This window comes from Schistocerca serialis, chromosome 5 (genome assembly GCF_023864345.2).
Source record: "Schistocerca serialis cubense isolate TAMUIC-IGC-003099 chromosome 5, iqSchSeri2.2, whole genome shotgun sequence".
NCBI lineage: Eukaryota > Metazoa > Arthropoda > Insecta > Orthoptera > Acrididae > Schistocerca > Schistocerca serialis.
The window spans coordinates 492,126,847-492,148,830 of record NC_064642.1 but is presented as its reverse complement, the minus strand read 5'-3'; the positions used below and the strand labels follow the sequence as shown (position 1 = coordinate 492,148,830).

The following is a 21,984-nucleotide window of genomic DNA, read 5'->3' as shown; positions in this document are numbered from 1 at the left end:
ACTTGAACTTTTGACGCATCTTTTGTTTTCCAAGAAAGTTCGTATTTACTTAAGCTTTGTTTCAGTAATTACTGATAGATAACAGTTGTGACGTAAGTCACTTAAGAGGTATGCACTCATTTTTACATAATTTGACAATTATATCAGTGCTATAATTGGCACTTTAAAAATTCATGGAAGTCACAGTTTGTGTGGTGACTACTTTCTTTAATAACATATTTCGACTTGTGCGTCACCAGATTAATCAGGATTAAGGAGAACATGTCATAAATAGGTGTGGAGTAAAGTAATGAGATTTTCTCCTTAACCTTGATTAATCTAATGATGTATAAATCAAAACAAGTCATTAAAGAAAGTAGTCACCACACAACCTATGAGATCCATGTATTTTTTATGGCATTCATTATAGCACTGATATAACCTCCAAACTAAATAACTTAAAGAGTTTTTGAGCTGTGCTTGCGTTGTTTTGGGGCACATATTCATTTTAGTTGATAATAGACATGGTTGCACTTTATCTGTCAAGCTGACAGTGTTGTGACATTATTCCTGAAAAGTTCTTACTTGAAGCACTGGAGTCATGGTGCTTGTTTACAATTTTCTCGATGTTGGTGAGACAGTTTATGTTTTGGAGGTAGGAGTTTGGCCAGTTTCCCATTGTTTGTCCCATTCTGTAAAGTGATTCCTACCCAACAAGTGCATTTTTGACTCATACAGTCAAAAGCTTTAGAAAGATATAACAGATGTATGTACAGAGTTGCAGCTCAATATCTCCTTTGGTTCCTTTTCTGTAGGAAAGGTCCAAGTTCGCATCTACATGCATGCCAAAGTACCAACTTGTGGATACATTTTATGAAAGGTGCTCATAACTTACAATCTCCTGCTTTTGGAAACTTAAACATTTTTGTGCTGAATAAGATTATATTACTGATTCTTTTTATTATTAGTTTCTGGGGCCATCTCATTTTTTCAAAATTCCAGTCTTACTTTTTATGATTCGGATGCGGGCTGAGTTGGCATCCCTTCGCTCGCAGCTTCAGGCAGTGTTGGCTGTTGCCAATGGGCATCACTGTGGGGGTCCGGATGGGGGTTTGTCGGGGACGGCCAGCTCGTCCCACGCATCCCCTGATCGGACTACGGCTGTGGCTGCCTGGGATACTGCCCACATTGAGACTGACCCCTCACCCGTGGTAGAGTAGGAGGTCGTCTCGAGGTGTTGCAGGGGGCGAAAGACATTCCGGAGGGCTGAACGGAAGGCTCTCCAGTTAGTCTGACGAAGCGGTTTCAGAATCTGTCGCCGGCTGATACTGATCTTCGGCCGGACATGGCTGCTTGTCCTGTTCCAGAGGTTGCCCATCAGTCTGCAAGATCCAGGCGGCCGCAGAGGGTGGGCTTACTGGTAGTTGGGAGCTCCAACATCAGGCGCGTAATGGGGCCCCTTAGGGATATGGGAGCAAGAGAGGAGAAGAAAACCAATGTGCACTCCATGTGCATACCGGCGGGAGTCATTCCAGATGTGGAAAGGGTCCTTCCGGATGCCGTGAAGGGTACAGGGTGCATCCATCTGCAGATGGTCGCTCATGTCGGCACCAATGATGTGTGTCACTATGAATCGGAGGAAATCCTCTCTGGCTTCCAGTGGCTATCTGATTTGGTGAAGACTGCCAGTCTCGCTAGCAGGATGAAAGCAGAGCTCACCATCTGCAGCATCGTCGACAGGACTGACTGCCGATCTTTGGTACAGAGCTGAGTGGAGGGTCTGAATCAGAGGCTGAGACGGTTCTGCGAGTGTGTGGGCTGCAGATTCCTCGACTTGCGCCATAGTAGGGTGATGGGGTTTCGGGTTCCGCTGGATAGGTCAGGAGTCCACTACACACAGCAGGCGGCTACACTGGTATCAGGGGTTGTGTGGCGTGGACTGGGCGGTTTTTTAGATTAGATGGCCTCGGGCAAGTACAGAAAGGGCACCAGCCTCAAAGGGTGTGGGGCAAAGTCAGGACATGCGGGGACCAAGCAGCAATCGGTATTGTAATTGTAAAATGTCGAAGCTGCATTGGTAAAGTACCAGAACTTCAAGCGCTGATAGAAAGCACCAAAGCTGAAGCCAGACATAAATTCTGCCGAAATTTTTACAAAGGCACAGACTGTGTTTAGAAAGGATAGATTGCACGCAACCGGAGGTGGCGTGTTTGTCGCTGTTAGTAGTAGTTTATCCTGTAGTGAAGTAGAAGTGTATAGTTCCTGTGAATTATTATGGGTGGAGGCTACACTCAACAACCAAGCTAGGTTAATAATTGGCTCCTTTTACCGATCTCCCGACTCAGCAGTGTTAGTGGCAGAACAACTGAGAGAAAATCTGGAATACATTTCACTTAAATTTCCTCAGCATGTAATAGTCGTAGGTGGAGATTCCAATTTACCAGCTATAGACTGGGACACTCAGATGTTTAGGATGGGTGGTAGGGACAGAGCATTAAGTGACATTATACTGTGTGCACTATCCGAAAATTACCTCAAGCAATTAAACAGAGAACCGACACGTGGAGATAACATCTTGGACCTACTGATAACAAACAGACCCGAACTTTTCGACTCTGTAAGTGCAGAACAGGAAATCAGTGATCATAAGGCCGTTGCAGCATCCCTGAATATGGAAGTAAATAGGAATATAAAAAAAGAGAGGAAGGTTTATCTGTTTAGCAAGAGTAATAGAAGGCAGAGTTCAGACTACCTAACACATCAAAACGAAAATTTCTGTTCCGACACTGACAATGTTGAGTGTTTATGGAAAAAGTTCAAGGCAATCGTAAAGTGCGTTTTAGACAGGTATGTGCCGAGTAAAACTGTGAAGGACGGGAAAAACCCACTGTGGTTCAACAACAAAGTTAGGAAACTACTGCGAAAGCAAAGAGAGCTTCTCTGCAAGTTTAAACGCAGCCAAACCCTCTCAGACAAACAGAAGCTAAACGATGTCAAAATTAGCGTAAGTAGGGCTATGCTGAAGCGTTCTGTGAATTCGAAAGTAAAATTCTATGTACCGACTTGAAAATCCTTACGTGAAATCAGTAAGTGGCTCGAAGCAGCATATCCATACACTCCGGGATGATGGTGGCACGCGTAAAGCTGAAATCCTAAACACCTTTTTCCAAAGCTGTTTCACAGAGGAAGACCGCACTGCAGTTCCTTCTCTAAATCCTCGCACAAACGAAAAATGGCTGACATCGAAATAAGTATCAAAGAAATAGAAAAGCAACTGAAATCACTCAACAGAGGAAAGTCCACTGGACCTGACAGGATACCGATTTGATTCTACACAGAGTACGCGAAAGAACTTGCCCCCCTTCTAACAGCCGTTTACTGCAAGTCTCTAGAGGAATGGAAGGTTCCAAATGATTGGAAAAGAGCACAGGTAGTCCCAGTCTTCAAGAAGGGTCGTCGAGCAGATGCGCAAAACTGTAGACCTATATCTCTGACGTCGATCTGTTGTAGAATTTTAGAACATGTTTTTTGCTCGCATATCATGTTGTTTCTGGAAACCCAGAATCTACTCTGTAGGAATCAACATGGATTCCGGAAACAGCGATCGTGTGAGACCCAACTCGCTTTATTTGTTCATGAGACACAGAAAATATTAGATACAGGCTCCTAGGTAGATGCCATTTTCCTTGACTTCCAGAACGCGTTCGATACAGTTCCGCACTGTCGCCTGATAAACAAAGTAAGAGCCTACAGAATATCAGACCAGCTGTGGGGCTGGATTGACGAGTTTTTAGCAAACAGAACACAGCATGTTGTTATCAATGGAGAGACATCTACAGACGTTAAAGTAACCTCTGGCATGCCACAGGGGAGTGTTACGGGACCATTGCTGTTCACAATATATATAAATGACCTAGTAGATAGTATTGGACGTTCCATGCGGCTTTTCGCGGATTATGCTGTAGTATACAGAGAAGTTGCAGCATTAGAAAATTGCAGCGAAATGCAGGAAGATCTGCAGCGGATAGGCACTTGGTGCAGGGAATGGCAACTGACCCTTAACATAGACAAATGTAATGTATTTTGAATACATAGAAAGGAGGATCCTTTATTGTATGGTTATATGATAGTGGAACAAACACTGGTAGCAGTTACTTCTGTAAAATATCTGGGAGTATGCATATGGAACGATTTGGAGTGGAATGATCATATAAAATTAATTGTTGGTAAGGCAGGTACCAGGTTTAGATTCATTGGGAGAGTCCTTAGAAAATGTAGTCCATCAACAAAGGAGGTGGCTTACAAAACACTCGTTCGACCTGTACTTGAGTATTGCTCATCAGTGTGGGATCTGTACCAGGTCGGGTTGACGGAGGAGATAGAGAAGATCCAAAGAAGAGCGCCGCGTTTCATCACAGGGTTATTTGGTAAGCGTGATAGCATTATGGAGATGTTTAGCAAACTCAAGTGGCAGACTCTGCAAGAGAGGCACTCTGCATCGCGGTGTAGCTTTCTGTCCAGGTTTCGAGATGGTACTTTTTTGGATAAGGTATCGAATATATTGCTTCCCTCTACTTATACCTCCCGAGGAGATCACGAATGTAAAATTAGAGAAATTCGAGCGCGCACGGATGCTTTTCGGCAGTCATTCTTCCCGCGAACCATACACGACTGGAACAGGACAGGGAGGTAATGACAGTGGCACGTAAAGTGCCCTCCACCACACACCGTTGGGTGGCTTGCGGAGTATATATGTAGATGTAGATGTAGATGTAGATTCCAACTGTCATATTTTGCAAATTTTGTTTACAGAATATGACAGTGTACATGTGATGTTTTAAGACTGAAAGAAACCTGTGACCACTGGAGACAGTGCCACAAGTTCCTCCAAAAAATCGTAACACAACACACACATAAATGTCATATTAACAAATGTAAATCCACCTGATGATGGAGGTTTAAACCTTTGAAATGCTTCGTGGAGATAAACAGTGACTTGTAACAGTAAACTTGTTGTTTCATTTAATCCCAGACTTGTGACTGGCTCGAAGACTTCTTAACTAATAGAACCCAGTCTGTTGTCATCAGCAGTGGTTGTTCATCGGAGACAGGGGTAACATCAGGAGTGCCCAGGGAAGTGTATTAGGACAGTTGCTACTTTCTATATACATAAATGACCTGGCGAACAGGGTGGACAGCAATCAGTGATTGTTCACTGATGCTGGTGTGTACAAGAAGGTGTCGAAGATAAGTGACTGTAGGTGATACAAGATGATGGAGACAAAATTTTTAGTTTGGTGTGATAAATAGCAGCTGGCTCTTAATGTAGAAAAATGTAAGTTAATTGGGAAGAGTAGGAAAACCAAACCCATAATATTCAGATGCAGCATTTGTAGTGACTTGTTTGACACAGTCACACATTCTAAATATCTGGACATAATGTTGTGAAGTGATATGAAGTGGAACAAGCTTGTGAGAATTGTGGTAGGGAAGTTGCGTAGTTAAATTTTGCTTCTTGGGAGAGTTTTAGGAAAGCGTGGTTCATCTGTAAAGGAGACCATTTGTAGGATGCTAATGCAACCTCTTCTTGAGTACTGCTGAAGTGTTCGGGGTCCGCACCAGGTCGGCGTGAAAGAAGACATTAAACCAGGTCAGAGGAGAGCTGCTAGATTTGTTACCAGTAAGTTCGATCACCATGCAGGTGTTACGGATATGCATCAGGAGCTCAAGTGGGGACCGCTGGAGGTATAAGACATTCATTTTGTAGATCACTACAGAGAAAATTTAGAGAAGCAGCATATGAAGCTGACTGCAGAATGATCCTACTGCCGCCAACGTACATTTTGCGTAGAGATCATAGAGATAAGATATGATAAATTAGGGCTTATACGGAGGCATATAGCAGTAGTTTTTCCCTCGCTCTATGTGCGAGTGGAACAGGAAGAGAAACAACTAGTTGTGGTACAGGGTTTTCTCTGTCTTGCTCTATACAGTGGCTTGCGGAGGATGTAGCTGTAGTACTTTAAGTCCCACTAATATCTTTATGTGCTGCTTAGATTCTTCTTATTGAGGAAATTGAAGGTTATGTCCCTCAACCCAAAGGAAAACTTTACTGAAAGAGTATAGATTTTTACAGTCATTAACTTTATTTTTTTGTGTGGACTTTGTCAGTCTCTAATCATCTTAGAAGGCAACTATTGGTCTTAATGCTGCATTTGGTATTCTCATAAGTAGTCAGCAAGAAATACCAAAACAGATTACTTTGGCCCGAGAAAACACACTCTTTTGAGTGGACAATTCGATTTCACTTTCTTGTGTTTTGATCTACAGTCTCCGAATGTCTTCGTTACAGGGACCTTGTTCTTACAGAACATGAAGAAGATATTCAGTGGTATATGCCTCACGGATTTATAGAGAGCGGTAGAAAATGTCGAGGTGTGGTGGAGATATGAATCTTATTTCTTTTACAAAATGTACAGATGGGGTGTAGTGAAGCTGCAAATGGAATGGCCATAGAGTGAGTTGCAGCATTCACAAATATTATTGGTTTGAGGGAAGAAAGTTAAATCTTGCAAACATTTTTCTGTTACTTTTTTATGGGTGAAAAGGCCCAGGAACTTTTTCATTGCTGACAAACTAAATTATCTGAGAATACAGTTGTAGAATGGAGAAGCTTCTGTAGAGAAGTGTGCACAGGAATGCATTTAAAAGAGTGTGAGAAACTTGATGGTAACATAGAGTTACTGTCAAAATTGATGGGACTAAAACTGGTGGTGGTGGTGTCATTTTTGTATTTTATGGCATTCCTTAGTTCCTATTTTATTTACAATTTTCTTGGAAATGTGGTCTGTCTATGTAACTGAGTAAAAGACTTTTTGCTTTTATATCATACACATTTTACTTCCTTTTATTTATGAAGCGTCATTGGTTGCATGTAATAAATGATGTTTTATAGATACATAGAAACACAACACATGTCGTTTAAAAATGAAGTGTTATTTAGTTTCATAGGCAGACCACATCTGCAAGGGATATAATAATAACACTTGTGGGTAATCATTTATTATATGCTTGTATGTATTCATGTTTTTGTGCAAAACTTCTGTTCCATTACAGTGTGCTATGTACCATGCTAAAGGATATAATGGTAAAGTACAATATTTGTTTCTCCCTTAATTGAAACTAAAACATCATTGTTATTGGCTATACAGATCAACTATTGTCATCTTAGCTACCCACCATCACTCGCAGCAGGTTTTGCCAAACTACGCTTAGATTTATGCAAAATATCTGCTCTTATCCATTTGGAAAACAAACGTAAAGTTAAGGAGGGTCTACAGCCAATTGACATTTCATGTTGACAGACTAAAACTGTTTCCTAATAGGTTTCAAGCCTGGAGAGCAGAAGCTTTGTCCCAGATGTAGACAGCAATTGGCCTCAGGATGAGCAAGAATCAATATCTGCTTATTAAACAGACACAGTTGAGACTTCCTACATAGCGATTAATTCAGTAGTATCTGTTGGAGATTCGGCAGTTGACACTTGTTAAATATTGAATGCTTCGCTAGCATCTCATAGAGATTCACTTTTAAAGTTCCAGTAAATTGATACAAGGGTTTCATTGGGTTACACTGGGTGGAAAGTTTAGAAACCACAACCTTAAATCAGCAGGACTATAGCAGCAGCAGCTACTGGTGTGAGCTCTGCTGATGCTGTGGAAAGACAAGTGCTGAGGTAATGTCATAAATGTAAGGGTAAGGACATAATAATTAATGAACTAAAAATTAAAGTGCATTGTTAGTCATTCCAACAAAGTTCAAATTTTGTCCCAGGCTCCTAGCACAAACACAAAATGAATTAGTGTTACAGCGACAATGGCAAAGGAGGCAAGGCCGCTAAAGATAGAGGATGGCATATTGGCAGTTAGTACAAAATGAGAAGGAAAAAGACTCAATAATAAGATCAAACATTAAGTCCTCAGATTCTTTGAAGATGATAAATTTTCTCAGCTGTCCAGGAACAAAAATGATAATACAAAAGTAAGAGTAAATGGTGGAAACGTTTATAAGCAGAAATGCCTCCTACTATATGCATTGAAAGAAATGTTCATCAACATTGTAAGCAATGTAGTATTGAATTGGTGTTCTCAAAATTCTATGAAGTGGTATATTACAGTTGGTGCTGCTAGTACACACTGTTTGTGTGTATGTAATACATCAGAATGCCAAACTGATGTTGGTTGCAACTCATATCAAGGATGATGACTGCAAGGAATTAATCAAGAAAACAGTGTGCTATTCAGAATCAAAAGACTGCATGCTGAAACACTGTGAATACTTTCCTGGAAGCTTATTTGGTAGATTTTTTCAAAGGATGTGATCCAGAAGAAATGACAGAATATGAGCAGTAGTTTTGTACCGAATCATTTTATGGATTTTTCTGAGAACTATTTATCTGTCACTAAAGATCCTGTTAAAGGGTTTCATTGGGAGAACAGAAGCCACATTCCATTCCATTGCAGTTTGTTTTGATGGTAAAGAACCACAGAATATCAGCATTCATAATGAGGCTGAATGAGAATTTGAGGATAATGGTAGGAAAAATTGAGCAAATATTGATGCCTATTGATCTGTTTAAGTTCTGCCATGACGTTTCAGGTATCTACTTTTTAGTTTTACACAAAAAGGAATTGAATAAGTTCAGTTTGAGCGGAAAAGGCTTGCCTCAAAATTTCTAGGACAAGGGAAATCTGTCAGATACGCCCCTTGGTTTAAACAGGATCAGAGTAAGCATAGTTTCTAATGATGTTGCAGCATTCACTGTTAATGCATTTGAAGTAGGTGAAGAAATTCCAGCTGTTTCAGTTACAACATTAAAACCTGGATGGTATGTTACATGTATGTATGACAGTTTGTGGTGGGTGGGAAGGAAATGTTTGTGAAGTTTGATTAGAACAAAAAGATGCCTGGGTCAAGTTTATGCGCCCTGTGGTCATACCTTTTCCTTCAACTGCCCATCTACTAAAGATACTTACTGAATTCCAGAGCAACATGTATTTAAACTCATAAAGCATCATCCATCATCATCATCATTGTCGTCGTCACCAAGGCAATGCCTTTTTTCAGAATCCAAACAAGACAGTATTTGCAATTTATTCAATCTTGAGTGGAAAATAATTATTACAGTTGTATAGTAATGTTTTAACTTGTATTTTTATTGACACAAAGCAATTTTAACTGCTTTTACTTTATGTACACTCATTAATTTCACATTCTAGTAATGTACTATGAGAGTAATAACTTTTAGCACTGTTTTTCATCCATCAGCAGGCATGGGTCTAAAATCCATACTAATGTTATAAGTGTGGAAGTGACATTGTCTGCTTAATATTTTACTGCTAAACTGATGAACTGATTTTTATGAAATGTGGCATGGGGATAGCTTGAACGGTGAGAAAGAACATAGGCTTCTTTAGAAAATTAAGAATATCAACCACTTAGTCTGAAGTAGGTATGCAGATTTTTATTATTATTATTTTTATGCTAATGCAGTGGTCGGTGGCTCAGTGTTTAAAACCTATTCTTTGACAGTGTGAATCAAAATGCATATTTGTTAGCAAGGTTTCTGAAATTTTAAAAATAAGTGCTACACCACCTGGTGAAGCTGGACAGTTTTTATGATGAAATATTGTGAACGTTCATAGTGAAATCCAATGGTTAGTCCGTCAGCCATAGTTAAGACTGTTGCGTCTGCAAAGCCTTAAGGGAGGTAGTATTATTAGTATTTATTTTATGATATGCCTAGAAAATGTAAGTCTGGTTTAGCTCATAGTTCTAAGAAAGCTCAAACTGTGTAAGCTACTGGAACCTGACAAATCTCGGAGCAATCTCAGATCCACTATAACTTAGATGCAGAACATCATCTGGCCTTAAGAGCTAGCTAGAGTGTTAGTAGGACAGACACAAGCCAGACACATTTTAGATGCTGAGCATCATGTGTCTCTTATAGCATTCTGAAATGCTTGAAGGCTCACTATGACGGCATTGTTTAATGCCGTACGACAGGCAGACACATTGTGCCTTTACATGTAGGCTGCATTTTGACGACGACATGTACTCAAGTCAGATAGTTTTCTATTCTGACAGAATGTAACTTTGCAGTGTTACTTGAAAATGGCCATAAGGCCGAAATTGCAATAGTAACACTAAATATTTTAGACAATCAACGGCGACTGATGCCTTTTAAGAAATATTATGACTGTGAATCCCAACCATGAGAAGTTAATCAATAGTTACAAGAGTTTTCAAGTTTGAAGTAAAGAAATAAACAAGAAGTGCAATGTTTTATCTGTTCTATTGAACTGCAAAAGAGCTGCATATTTTACTTTGGTTACAAGAAAAGATGGCACCTTATCAAATTAATGACATTGCTTTATTTGATAATTGACAAGATACTACATGACATTATTGTAAAAAATATACATGGTCCATGTGACCTTATCAACCATCATTCTCCTTGCTTGGAAGATTGGTGATGTACGAAAAAGTTCCCACATAGGCTTCAAGCGGAGGCCATCAATGAAAACAGGTATCCCCCGTACCAACAAAGAGCACCAGAAGACAGGGTTTGGATGCAGTGATAAAGTTTCAGAATAGTAGCTACATTAGTGGCGTTAATATAGTTGTTTGGTCCCCTACTCCTGAATTTTGTCAGCATTGTTCAGTGCGCATATCAGTGTGACGGCCTGCGGTTCAGTGTGTGCTAGAAAATATATTTGTAAATATATCAACAAAGACAGTGATCACACTATTTTTAACTCCAGAAACACAGAACTTGCAACTCCCGCAGACAAAGTACTCATATACAGTCCGGCCATTACGTCCACAGCAACAAAGCTGTGTGGAGGCTTTCATTTTTTTGCGTTGTACGAAGGACATCCAACCATAACACACCTCAATCTTCACTTAAAGAATGATGGAAAGATGGGTTTCAAGGAAAATAATTTTCACAAGCAGGGGTCAAGTCTGCCAAAAACAACACTGACCATGTTTTTTTTGATATTTGTGCAAGAGATGATTTTGCAAAAGTTCTATTTGCTGAGGTGCTGAGATATAGCCGGATTACATCAAGAAAAGAATGGAAACATCGAGCTCAAAGAATCCATGTTCACAGTTGACCTGTCGTTAAGTCCATAGACGCTTCACATGCATGTCAGCAACGTGTAAAGCTTTTGCTTGAAAATGATGTTATGGTTTGTGCGAGGGCCAATGTCTTTTAAAGATCTTTAAAAAATTTGGGAATTATAAACATTCAGATAGGCATGTGAGGGAAAAGGTTTATTGAAATACCATCAATGGAGGAGGCCAGGCAGCGCAGATCAATGACCAAAATGAGAGACTTTCGCTGCATTAGTAGCAACGTGTTGGCTTTCAAATACCCAGAAAATATGGCAAAAAAATACAACAATGACACAGCTGAATATCCATTGTGCAGATTTAAAACCCGTAATGCTAGATACAGTGAAGAGCTCGTAACAACTTCAAAATATTTATCTTATTACTGTGGATTGAGAAGACCAGGTAGAAATGAAAAAGTTGGTTGCGGTTTATTATGAGAAATTAGCTGTGACACTACTCATTGCAGCAGCAACTCCACGAATAATACGTTCTGCAATTAAATGCAGACCAGACAACAGTTTTTAATAATGTTATGCAATAAATTGAGACTGCTACATGCTCAGGAAGGAACTGGTAAGATTCTTTTAAATTTCCTCTCAGCCCAAATCTGCAAAAATAAAGGATCTGTTGCAGTAGGCTCTTCTGGAACAGCTGCCACACTACTTGATGGTGAACGTACAGCTCAAGAAGAAATGCTTGTTTATAACACTGACAAATGTTGCAACAATGTGAGCTGTGGATTGAGATGAGTGTCCAGTCTCTTATACAAGAGCAATTGAAGCGTTAAATCACACCGTGCAAGGTATTAAAAACAACTAAATTGTCATTGGAGGGATTGTCATATTATTGACGGGCAGTTTTAGATGCTCTTAACTTCAATAAAGTAAATGCATCAACCTTATGGCAGCATGTTGAAAGATTAAGTTCAACAAGAAGTATGCGCCTACAACTTCACAGTGACACAGAATCAGAAAAGTTTGCAGGAGCTGTTCTGAAAATTGGCAGAGGTCATATTGATACAGATGCTAATGGCATGATTATATTAGAATGTGAATTGTATAATGTTGTTCATAGTGCAGAAGAATAGGTGAGCAAAATTTATCCTGAACTGCAAGCAAATGTGAGGAAATAAAGGAATGGTTGTGTGAAAGGGCAATTTGTGGGTGCTGATTAATGAAAAAATTGTCACAGGTAGTAGGAGTTATTGTAGAATATCTGTCTGTTGATAATTTATGGATATTGAACAAACATACCCTCCAGAGATTTAAGAAATCTTTGCAATTGTCAGGAGTGCCTAATCATAAACTGATTTAAAGGTCGGTGATCCAGTCTTCCTAATGGGACCAGGTTGTGTAACGGTACATGCGAATTGCACATCAGGGCTGAAATATTGTGAGCGCTATTACAATTAGTGGCACAGCTAAAGGAGAAACTGTTTTTATTCAATGAATCCCGAATATACTCACGGGGTTGTCTTTTCAATGTAAGAGTAACAAAAACCTTTTAGGTTACAATCTTTGAAAATCTAAATTAGATATTCAATACACAATACATCAATAAATATTACAAACATCAGTACATTACATTCATCTCATGACACACAGTGAAGCAAAATTTTCCTCATTAAAGAACATTCTAATAATGAATTCACGTTGCCATTCCAGTGATTTTATTATTTTGTTTTAAATATCTTACTATTATCTAACATGAAGGATATTTGTCTTTAATATTATTTTTAGTTAAAATTTCCCTTTAAACAATGAGTAAAAATTTGGCAAATTCATTCTTTATCAGAATGACATTTTAGCTAGTGCACTGCATTCCTCTTCATTATGGGGAAAAAACATTGTCTGGGTTGAGGAAGTCCACTGTTAAGGCATGAAGTGCAGTCTTGATACTCACCAACTTATGTCTAATTGTGGCCCATTTTGCTTTCGTATTTATACATGTAAATCTGTGTTCTTCACTGTCAATAAGCATACATGTGGGTTGCTTGGATGGACCAGTGAGGTGTATTGTGTATAGTTTGGAATTCTTTGGAATTTTCCGATTGACCGTGGTGTACCACTGGGCCGTCGCATCCATTGGTAATTGTTGACTACGAATGTTGTTCTATATTGCCTGCCAGTTTCTGCCCTTGTTTTTCTTCTGCTATATGTTCCCAGCATTGTGCTCCAGTAATTTGTAGTATAATTCTTTTATGTTCGTCAGTTTGTTATCTGGCGTTATCACTTGCATATAACTGCATTCAACAAGAAAATGCTTTATGTGATAGTCATTTCAGTATGTGGTTGATGTTGATAAGTGGAATGAGGCTAACCATAGCTACTTAATATATAAAATGTGTGTTGAGGCTAGTAGGCATGTTTCTCCACTTGTTAAGCATATTCTTGTAGACATAAGAGAGGTTGAAGCCACCTTGTTTGGTTGCTAGTGTCAGCGTGTTGTATTGGACTTCAAAAATATGACAGCAGCTTATAAAGTGACATAGCACTGACATAATTAATTTGGTGATGTCACAAGTTGATGGGAGGACTCGTGCCATGTAGTTAATTTTGTGTATTAGAGACACATTAACCTAGTGCATTTTTTTTTTAATTTGCTGGGTTTTCTGATCCTGTGATTTTGAATGCAAGCAAGTACGCTGTTCAGTAATTTCCTATAATTTGCAGAAATTATTTGGCCCATTCCTTCGGAAGATGGTGTACAGGTGTTGCAAGTTATTAATTTTTCTAAATGATCCTTGTACTTGTGCAGCTTTTCAATGGCTAAATGTTAATTTTCCCTGATCTATATTCAGTTTTGCACTAGACACCATCTCATATGTCTTTGTAATGACAGAGGTCATTGCTGTCTCATTATTGTTAAAAGCTAGGAAGCCTACATCACCAGCATAAACCTTGCAGATGATATGTTGTCCACATGTTGTCAAGCTTTGAAGTTGTTGGGGCAAAGTTGCCAACAGAAGTTCACTGACGATTGCAAAAAGTGTCACTGACACTGACAACCATGTCTTACTGAATTTTTTATTTCAGTGTTGCTGCTTGGCTGATCATTTATAATTATAGGTAGTATTTTTAAAAATATTTTGTATCACCTATCACCTCTGTGAAACAAAATGGAAAATTCATTCATTGCGTTGTGTGGAAAAATGGTGACACTCAGTCAAAGGCTTTGGTGAAGTGCAAGGATATCAGGGTACGGTTTATTCAGCAGATTTTCGCTGCTGCTATGATATATCAGCACGAAGATTTTTATTATTATCATTATCACCTCCTCCCCCCCCCCCCCCTCCCCCTCTGACACTTGTTTGGTATTGTCCTGTTACTGCTTTCAGCCATCAGCTTAAGACATGAGTGAAGATTTTAAAATCAACATTCAGCAGTGTTATGGTCTCAAGTTATCTATAGTATTCTTAGCCAGGTTTTTCAGTATTAAAACTATAGTGTCGTCTTTAAATTCTTTGGGACCGTGAGCTAATGCGGCACATTTATGTACAGTCTATTAATAAGTAATTTATCAAACAGAAACTGCACTGAGCCAGGAGAACGCTAGTTGCAGAATTTGGTACAAGAATTAACCAAAGAAAATATATAGTGGCATTATGTGTTATTTGTTATTTAAGTTAGAAATAATTTATTCACAAATACATTTCTTTGACTTACCTACTTATTTGAATAATTGCCCAGATAGAAATTTATGTGAATGACACCCATTTCTGCTTACCATTACACCCTGCAGTTCCTTCCTCTTATTATTTATTGCAGTTAATATTATCAACTGTAACATGCCCTGTTAGTTCATTTAATCGATATGCACACAAGAGCCTACATCGTACGTACCTGGATTGTATTTTTTTGTTGATTGTAAACTAAATTGGTAGTTCTAATATGTTGTCATACTCCTCAACCTAAATCTTTTTCATTTGTTCTGGCCTAAATGTTTCCCAATATCAGTGCAATTTTAGCAACAGACTAAATGTGAGCCTTATTTCAACAGCTATTCTGTCATGCAAATTTAGTGTTCCACAGTTAAATCTGTGACCTTCAATAACACTCAGTATTCGATTATCACTTTTCGTTATACATGGTCATACTCAATTGCTGTGATAATATTTGGTGAAACTCAGGTACGCAGCACCCACTTTTTCCACATAAAACACAGAAAGTTGACAGCTGAAAAGAAATTCTAATTGGACCCAGCAAGTGTTGGAATGCATTTACATTAGTACTGCTACATTATGACAAATCCGTATAGAGTTTATGTTCCCTTAGCCATACGACAGGGGGCACTCAGTATGTGCGTTCCACACAATGAGAGCACGCCATTTGATACAGACTGCAAAAACTGCCTGCCACAATGCATGCAAAGCAAGTGATGGGCAGCCAGCTCCATTCAATACAAAAATGGACACAAACATAACATTTGTATTTCCATCAGTCTCAATAATGGAAGATGGGTGTCGAATTGTCAAGGAGGAGAATTCCTAAAATAATTTTTTGGGCTCCACAATGTGCTTTGTGTTGACCAGTAAGAAAATTTGAGACATCATCCATCCTCTTTTATTCTACCTGGAATAAAAATGTAGCTTTGTTTATAAAATCCCTTCACCACTTTCAGATTTTGTGAATGATTGATTATAATAGTTTTTAATTTAGAAGTGTTTCCTCAAAAATTGAGTACCTAGATTGATCTTTGGTGGCTTTAAAATCAGGAGCAGTTTCATCAAGGATAGAAATAATGTAAAAACAGGGATTTCAAGTGTGCCCACGTTGGTATCAAAGTACTTAAGTTGAAGTATGCAGAGTAACAAGTCCATTTCCTCTGTGCTCCTTTCTTCTTATCTTCCCATCTAGCGAGGTGACGCAGTGGTTAGCACACTGGATCACATTCGGGAAGATGGCGGTTCAATCCCACGTCCAGCCATCCTGATTTAGGTTTTGCGTGATTTCCCTAAATTGCTCCAGGCAAATGCCAGGGTGGTTCCTTTGAAAGGGCACGGCCGACTTCCTTCCTCATCCTTCCCTAATCTGATGAGGCTGATGACCTCACTGTCTGGTCTCCTCCCCCACAACCACCCAACCCAACCCTTATCTTTCACAGAATGAAACCATAAATCTCTCTACTGAGTGAGACACTTAGGTTAAAGCTCTTGATTTGTGTTTGGAAGAAGGAGCTTCAAACTCCCCATATTCATACAGATTTAGATTTTCTGTGGTTTGGTTCCTGTTAGCCCTTGCTATCTGTGCTAGTATTGCTTTTTCTGTAACGGTATCATTATAGATTTAACATTAATCCTAATCTTTCTTCCATTTTTATAAGTACCTTCAAATTCAGTGCATAGAATATTAATAGTTATGACAAAATAAAGAAGAGGCTTTTAATCTGTGAGACAGCACTAAGATAAATCTTAAATATATGAGGGAACTTTAGAAAGTAAGCTAAAAATTATTATGGCAACCAAGTAACTTTTATTGAATGCCGTGTTGCACTTAAGTGAGCCAAATACGTGACACTGTTTTTAATATAGTCACCAAGTATCTATAAACGACAGGAAGAATGTTCTACCAATCAGTTCAGTACCTCAGCTACAGAAATCTGCCATTAGAGAACCACTGCTTGAACATTCTCATTGTTGAAAAATCTTTTTATGCCAAGATGTTCTGTCAGCTTGCCAAAATGATTGAATGTTTTGTATTCTAAGCCTCTTTCTGACTTCATATTTTTGATGATTGACATTTGTGTGTGTCTTGACAGGGCTGCTTGGTTCTATATTTTTTTAATTTATTAGACCATATCGAGCACATCCTCGTCTTCTGCTGTCCTGTAGAAGATACATAAAATAATACCTAATAAATGCTATAGCCTATATGTTTAGGGAGTTGTAGTGTATCTTTAGTTGTGTGTATTTTGTGTTGGACTGTTCAGTACTTACATTTTATTTTTAAGCATTCACAGATATTTTTCTCAAATATTCTATTAAATTTATATTCCTTCTAGGTAGTCCCATATGATAATATATATAGAAATGCAGTTAGTATAAAATGAAACATAATGAACTTTGTGCTATTATTATTTACACATTGTACATTTATATTAAGCACATTTTTAACATTGGATGAGAACAATATAGAGATTTCACATATTACAAAAACCAAAGATAAAATATGCAAGAAATGATACCTTTGACATTTTTGGCATCTTTGACAACAAAATATGCCACTTATAGTTGAAAGTATGATTTGCCTCATTTATAAGCATATGAGTGTGTGCTAGAAAGCATAAATTCTGTATAAGTACATACTGAACAGTCCAAACATATACATGTAATTATAAAATCATTCCAACTCCCATAACATAAAGCCCATGCCATTTATTATGTATCATTTCTATGTATCTGCTATATGACTGCTGATGAGCATGTGCTTAATACTGGTCTGGTAAATTAAATAAATAAAAACAAAGAAGCCCTATAGTCATATATACAAATAAAAATGTCTTCCAAAAAAGGATGGAATTGCATGGTGGAAGATCTGAACAGTATTATGGATCAACATCACCGATGTCTGTGCAACCTGGGTCAAATTGTTGGCACCATTTCGCTGTGCTGGACACAAAATTTGATTTTGCCCGTATACCAATAGAATTGTGAAATTTAGATGTTTTACCTATAAGAATCGTACTGTCTCATTAGTTGAACTTTGGAGTACGATGTCAGTTACCGCACCATTTCACTCCCACACTGTGACGTAACTGTTATCCATACCACAGTCTAACTGTGCCTGCAGGAAACCCAGAATAGACACCTTCTTATGACAGTGTACTACGCTTGTTATGCAATGGTCTTAGCATGGGGCTACGTATGTCACTTAATTTCTGAAGTCCCTACACACCTTACCATACAATATTTTAGGTCTTTATATATTGTGCCTCTTTTTATTTCTTTGTGCCTGTGTAATTTGCCTTGAACTTGTGGTTTAATAATTTTAAAGTATATGATGACTATTGTTGTTGCATTTATTGTTGTTATTTCCAGGGCTTCTATCGGGGAGGAAAATTTGTATTTAGCTTTAAAGTAGGTCCTAACTATCCTCATGAGCCACCTAAAGTGAAATGTGAAACTCCAGTATATCATCCGAACATTGACTTGGAAGGGAATGTTTGCCTTAACATTTTGCGAGAAGATTGGAAGCCAGTGTTAACTATTAATTCTATTGTTTATGGACTACAGTATTTGTTTTTAGTAAGTATTATTTGGATATAGGTGAATTACATTTTTAAGTATATTTCAAAATTAGATTATTAATTTAAAACTCTTTGCAGGAGCCTAATCCAGAAGACCCACTTAACAAAGAGGCTGCTGAAATGCTGCAGAACAACAGACGTATTTTCGAACAGAATGTGCAGAAAGCAATGAGAGGTGGTTATGTTGGTTCTGTATACTTTGAAAGGTGTTTGAAATGAAAAACTGTGAATGGAACACACAACTTTTTTTCTGAAGAAAGATGTGACCTATGGTCTAGCAACATGGTTTTGATTAAAGTATTATTTAAGCCAGCACATTATAATGCTTCGGCCAGACAGGTCACTTGCTTGAGAGAGTTTTTATTTAAACCAGCTTTCAGTACGAACTCTGAAGTTTCTTCCATTTGTTAAATAACCATATTCATTGACAGGAACAAGTCAAAATTTTTGAAAGTGAGGTGTAGTGTGTGTGTGTGTGTGTGTGTGTGTGGTGTGTGTGTGTGTGTGTGTGTGTTATCCATAAAATCTGTTCTGTCACTTATTTTGTCCACACAATTTTTTAAAAAGGTTTTTGTTTTTGCCATTTAAAAGATTAATTTTTAACCCACATTTAAAATGCATTGAAATGGAATTTAGCTTTATTACAGTCATTGTTGTAATATTTTGCCAAATAGAACAAATGTAAGCTCGAACTCATTTCAATAAAGTATATCTCAAAAAGTGTGAATTAAACAGTTGGTAATTGTTCTTGAAGATTAGTTGATTTATACAGTGTCCTGTAAATTCCTTTCTAAATAATAGGCTGACAGTGAGGAATTGCAAAATATATTTGATACCATTGATCAGATTGTGTTGCATCAATTTTTGTTAGTGTGGAAAAAAAATCACCTTCTGCAAATAAATGGATCATACAAACTCATATTTGTAGTAATGTATACTATTGCACAACATCCATATCCCAGCATAATATAAATTTTCTTCCTTATACTGAATGTAAAGGTAAGTTCCTTCAAATGCTGCTACTTTAAAACATTGTGGAGAGGAGCCATGCCACTGAGATGTCTTTCAGGTGCCATAGTGGCTGGTATATATTATCATTGTATAAATTTCTCTTTTTAAAAATGTAAGTGTGATACCCATTCTGGAATAAAAGATCACTTTGGCTTGTGCAAATTAATTACTTGGTAAAGTTTAGCTGTCAATTGGGTTTTAACAGTTAATTTCCTCTGTAACACAGCATATAAATGTGTTTGTACCTGTTCCAATTTGTAATACAGAAGTTTGTTTTCCTGTCATATTGTTCATTAAAATTGAAAAGTTTGTTAGATGGGAAATCATGCACACAGGTTTAAATTTACGATTAACTTCATCTTTATTTATTTATTTGTTTGCATTTCTATTTCACGTACATGGCTAAGTTTGAGTACTTAGTTTTTATGTACAGAGATTAATTCACATTTGATATCTGTTAAATTTATTATAGTTTATCTTCGTTAAATTTATTATAGGTTATCTAGTGTTAAGATGCGACTGGTAGACCTTTTTTGTTTGTGTATCTGTGAGTATAAAGCAACTTTAATGGTTCTTCAATATTTGAAAACACACATCAGTGTAATTATTTACAGAAGTATGATCATTATTGGCAACTGTGCATGTCACCGGAAGTTGATTAAGTATGGGGTCAGTGTGTGGTGGGGAGTGTTTTTTGTAGTTTCGCTCACAAGGGAACCTCCCCATCGCACCCCTCTCAGATTTAGTTATAAGTTGACACGGTGGATAGGCCTTGATAAACTGAACACAGATCAATTGAGAAAACAGGAAGAAGTTGTGTGGAACTGTGGAAAAATAAGCAAAATATACAAACTGAGTAGTCCATGGGCACATAAGCAACATCATGGACAACGTGATCTCGGGAGTGCCGTGGTCCCGTGGTAGCGTGAGCAGCTGTAGAACGAGAGGTCCTTGGTTCAAGTCTTCCCTCGAGTGAAAATTTTACTTTCTTTATTTTTACATAGTTATGATCTGTCCGTTCGTTCATTGACGTCTCTGTTCACTGTAATAAGTTTAGTGTCTGTGTTTTGCGACCGCACCGCAAAACTGTGCGATTAGTAGACGAAAGGACGTGCCTCTCCAATGGGAACCGAAAACATTTGATCGCAAGGTCATAGGTCAACCAATTCCTCCACAGGAAAACACGTCTGATATATTCTATACGACACTGGTGACGGCATGTGCGTCACATGACAGGAATATGTTGTCGACCCACCTAACTTGTACACTTGGCGAATGGGTAAAAAGATTCTTCTACCTTGCCCGATTTAGGTTATCTTGTGGATGTGATAATCACTCCCAAACAAGTGATGAAAACATAAGAGTTTGTCACATAAACTGAAAATAAAAAATTAAACTTTTCACTCGTTGGAAGATTTGAACCAAGGACCTTTCGTTCCGCAGCTGCTCACGTTACCACAAGACCACGGCGCTCTTGCTTCCCCATCGTCCTTGACATTGCATATCTTCCCGTGAACTACTCAGTTTGTATATTTTGCTTATTTTTTCACAGTTCCACACAACTTCTTCCTGTTTTCTCGATTGATCTTTGTTCAGTTTATCAAGGCCTATCCACTGTGCCAACTTATAACTAAATCTGCGGGGGCTGCGATGGGGAGGTTCCCTTGTCAGATGAATGTAGTGAAATGGAAGAAATGATTCCATGTCAGTTTCTTTCATAAAGATTGCAGAACAAGAGATGAAGATTTTTTTCTGTTTCAGAAGAGAATGAGTTCTCAAAAAATGAAACAGAGTGGGGTGGGAGTTGGTGGGGGGGGGGGGGGGGGGAGATGCGAGGTGTGGGGAAAAGGTAACAGGAAAGAATGAAAATAGAATATTTGGATAGTCAGTTATGTGACCGCTTAGCTAAAGAACAGGTAACAGTATGTCATCTGTTAAAGGGAAGAAGCCTCGTAAGCTGTAGAAGAAATAGGACACACAAGGACCATTAATGAGAATTTAAGAGACTGGTCAGAAACTAAGCTGAGAAAAAAAAGATAGGAGCGATCATGGGTATGAAGTGAAGATTTGCAGAAAAACCTGGGCACAGGAAGCCAGGTCATAAGTATTGTAAAACCTAGTGCTGGCTTTGACCATGTAGTAGAGGATATTAAGGTACTGCGTAAGCATCTGAATGAATAGAACCAGGTATTTGTAGTTTGGGGATATGCTTAAACAAAATTAACCCTGTATAAACAAGCCCATTAGGTGAGTAAACCAAGAACTAAAGCAGATTGCTGTTGACTTTGGGTGGGTTTGTGGCAGTTGCCGCTATTGGAAGACGAGGCTACAGAAGACGTGACTGCACCTTAACATTAGAAGGAAAGATGCAATAGCTGAACTGAAATCTAAAAATATAAGGTAGATGAACCAGTCATAGATGATAGAATTGCTGTGATTACAGGTATATGCAATAAGCTTGTTTTAGGTTAAATACCTCTTTGAGACAAACTGTATTAAAGTAGGACCAGAAAGATGAAATGTCATGCCCAAAGGAAACTTGTTTGAATAATACTTTTATTGTGTATTGGA

General features: G+C 38.2%; 1 protein-coding gene across 1 annotated transcript in view; it reads left to right on the top strand.

The window, feature by feature from the left end:
* LOC126481434 (NEDD8-conjugating enzyme Ubc12) overlaps positions 1-19,321 on the top strand; it is a 33,894-nt gene extending 14,573 nt beyond the window's left edge. Inside the window, exons 3-4 of the mRNA XM_050105185.1 lie at positions 18,194-18,400; positions 18,481-19,321. Of these exons, the coding sequence (XP_049961142.1) occupies positions 18,194-18,400; positions 18,481-18,621 (348 nt within the window). The 3' untranslated portion in view covers positions 18,622-19,321. The remainder of the gene's footprint in view (positions 1-18,193; positions 18,401-18,480) is intronic.
* The last annotated feature ends 2,663 nt before the right edge of the window (positions 19,322-21,984 follow it).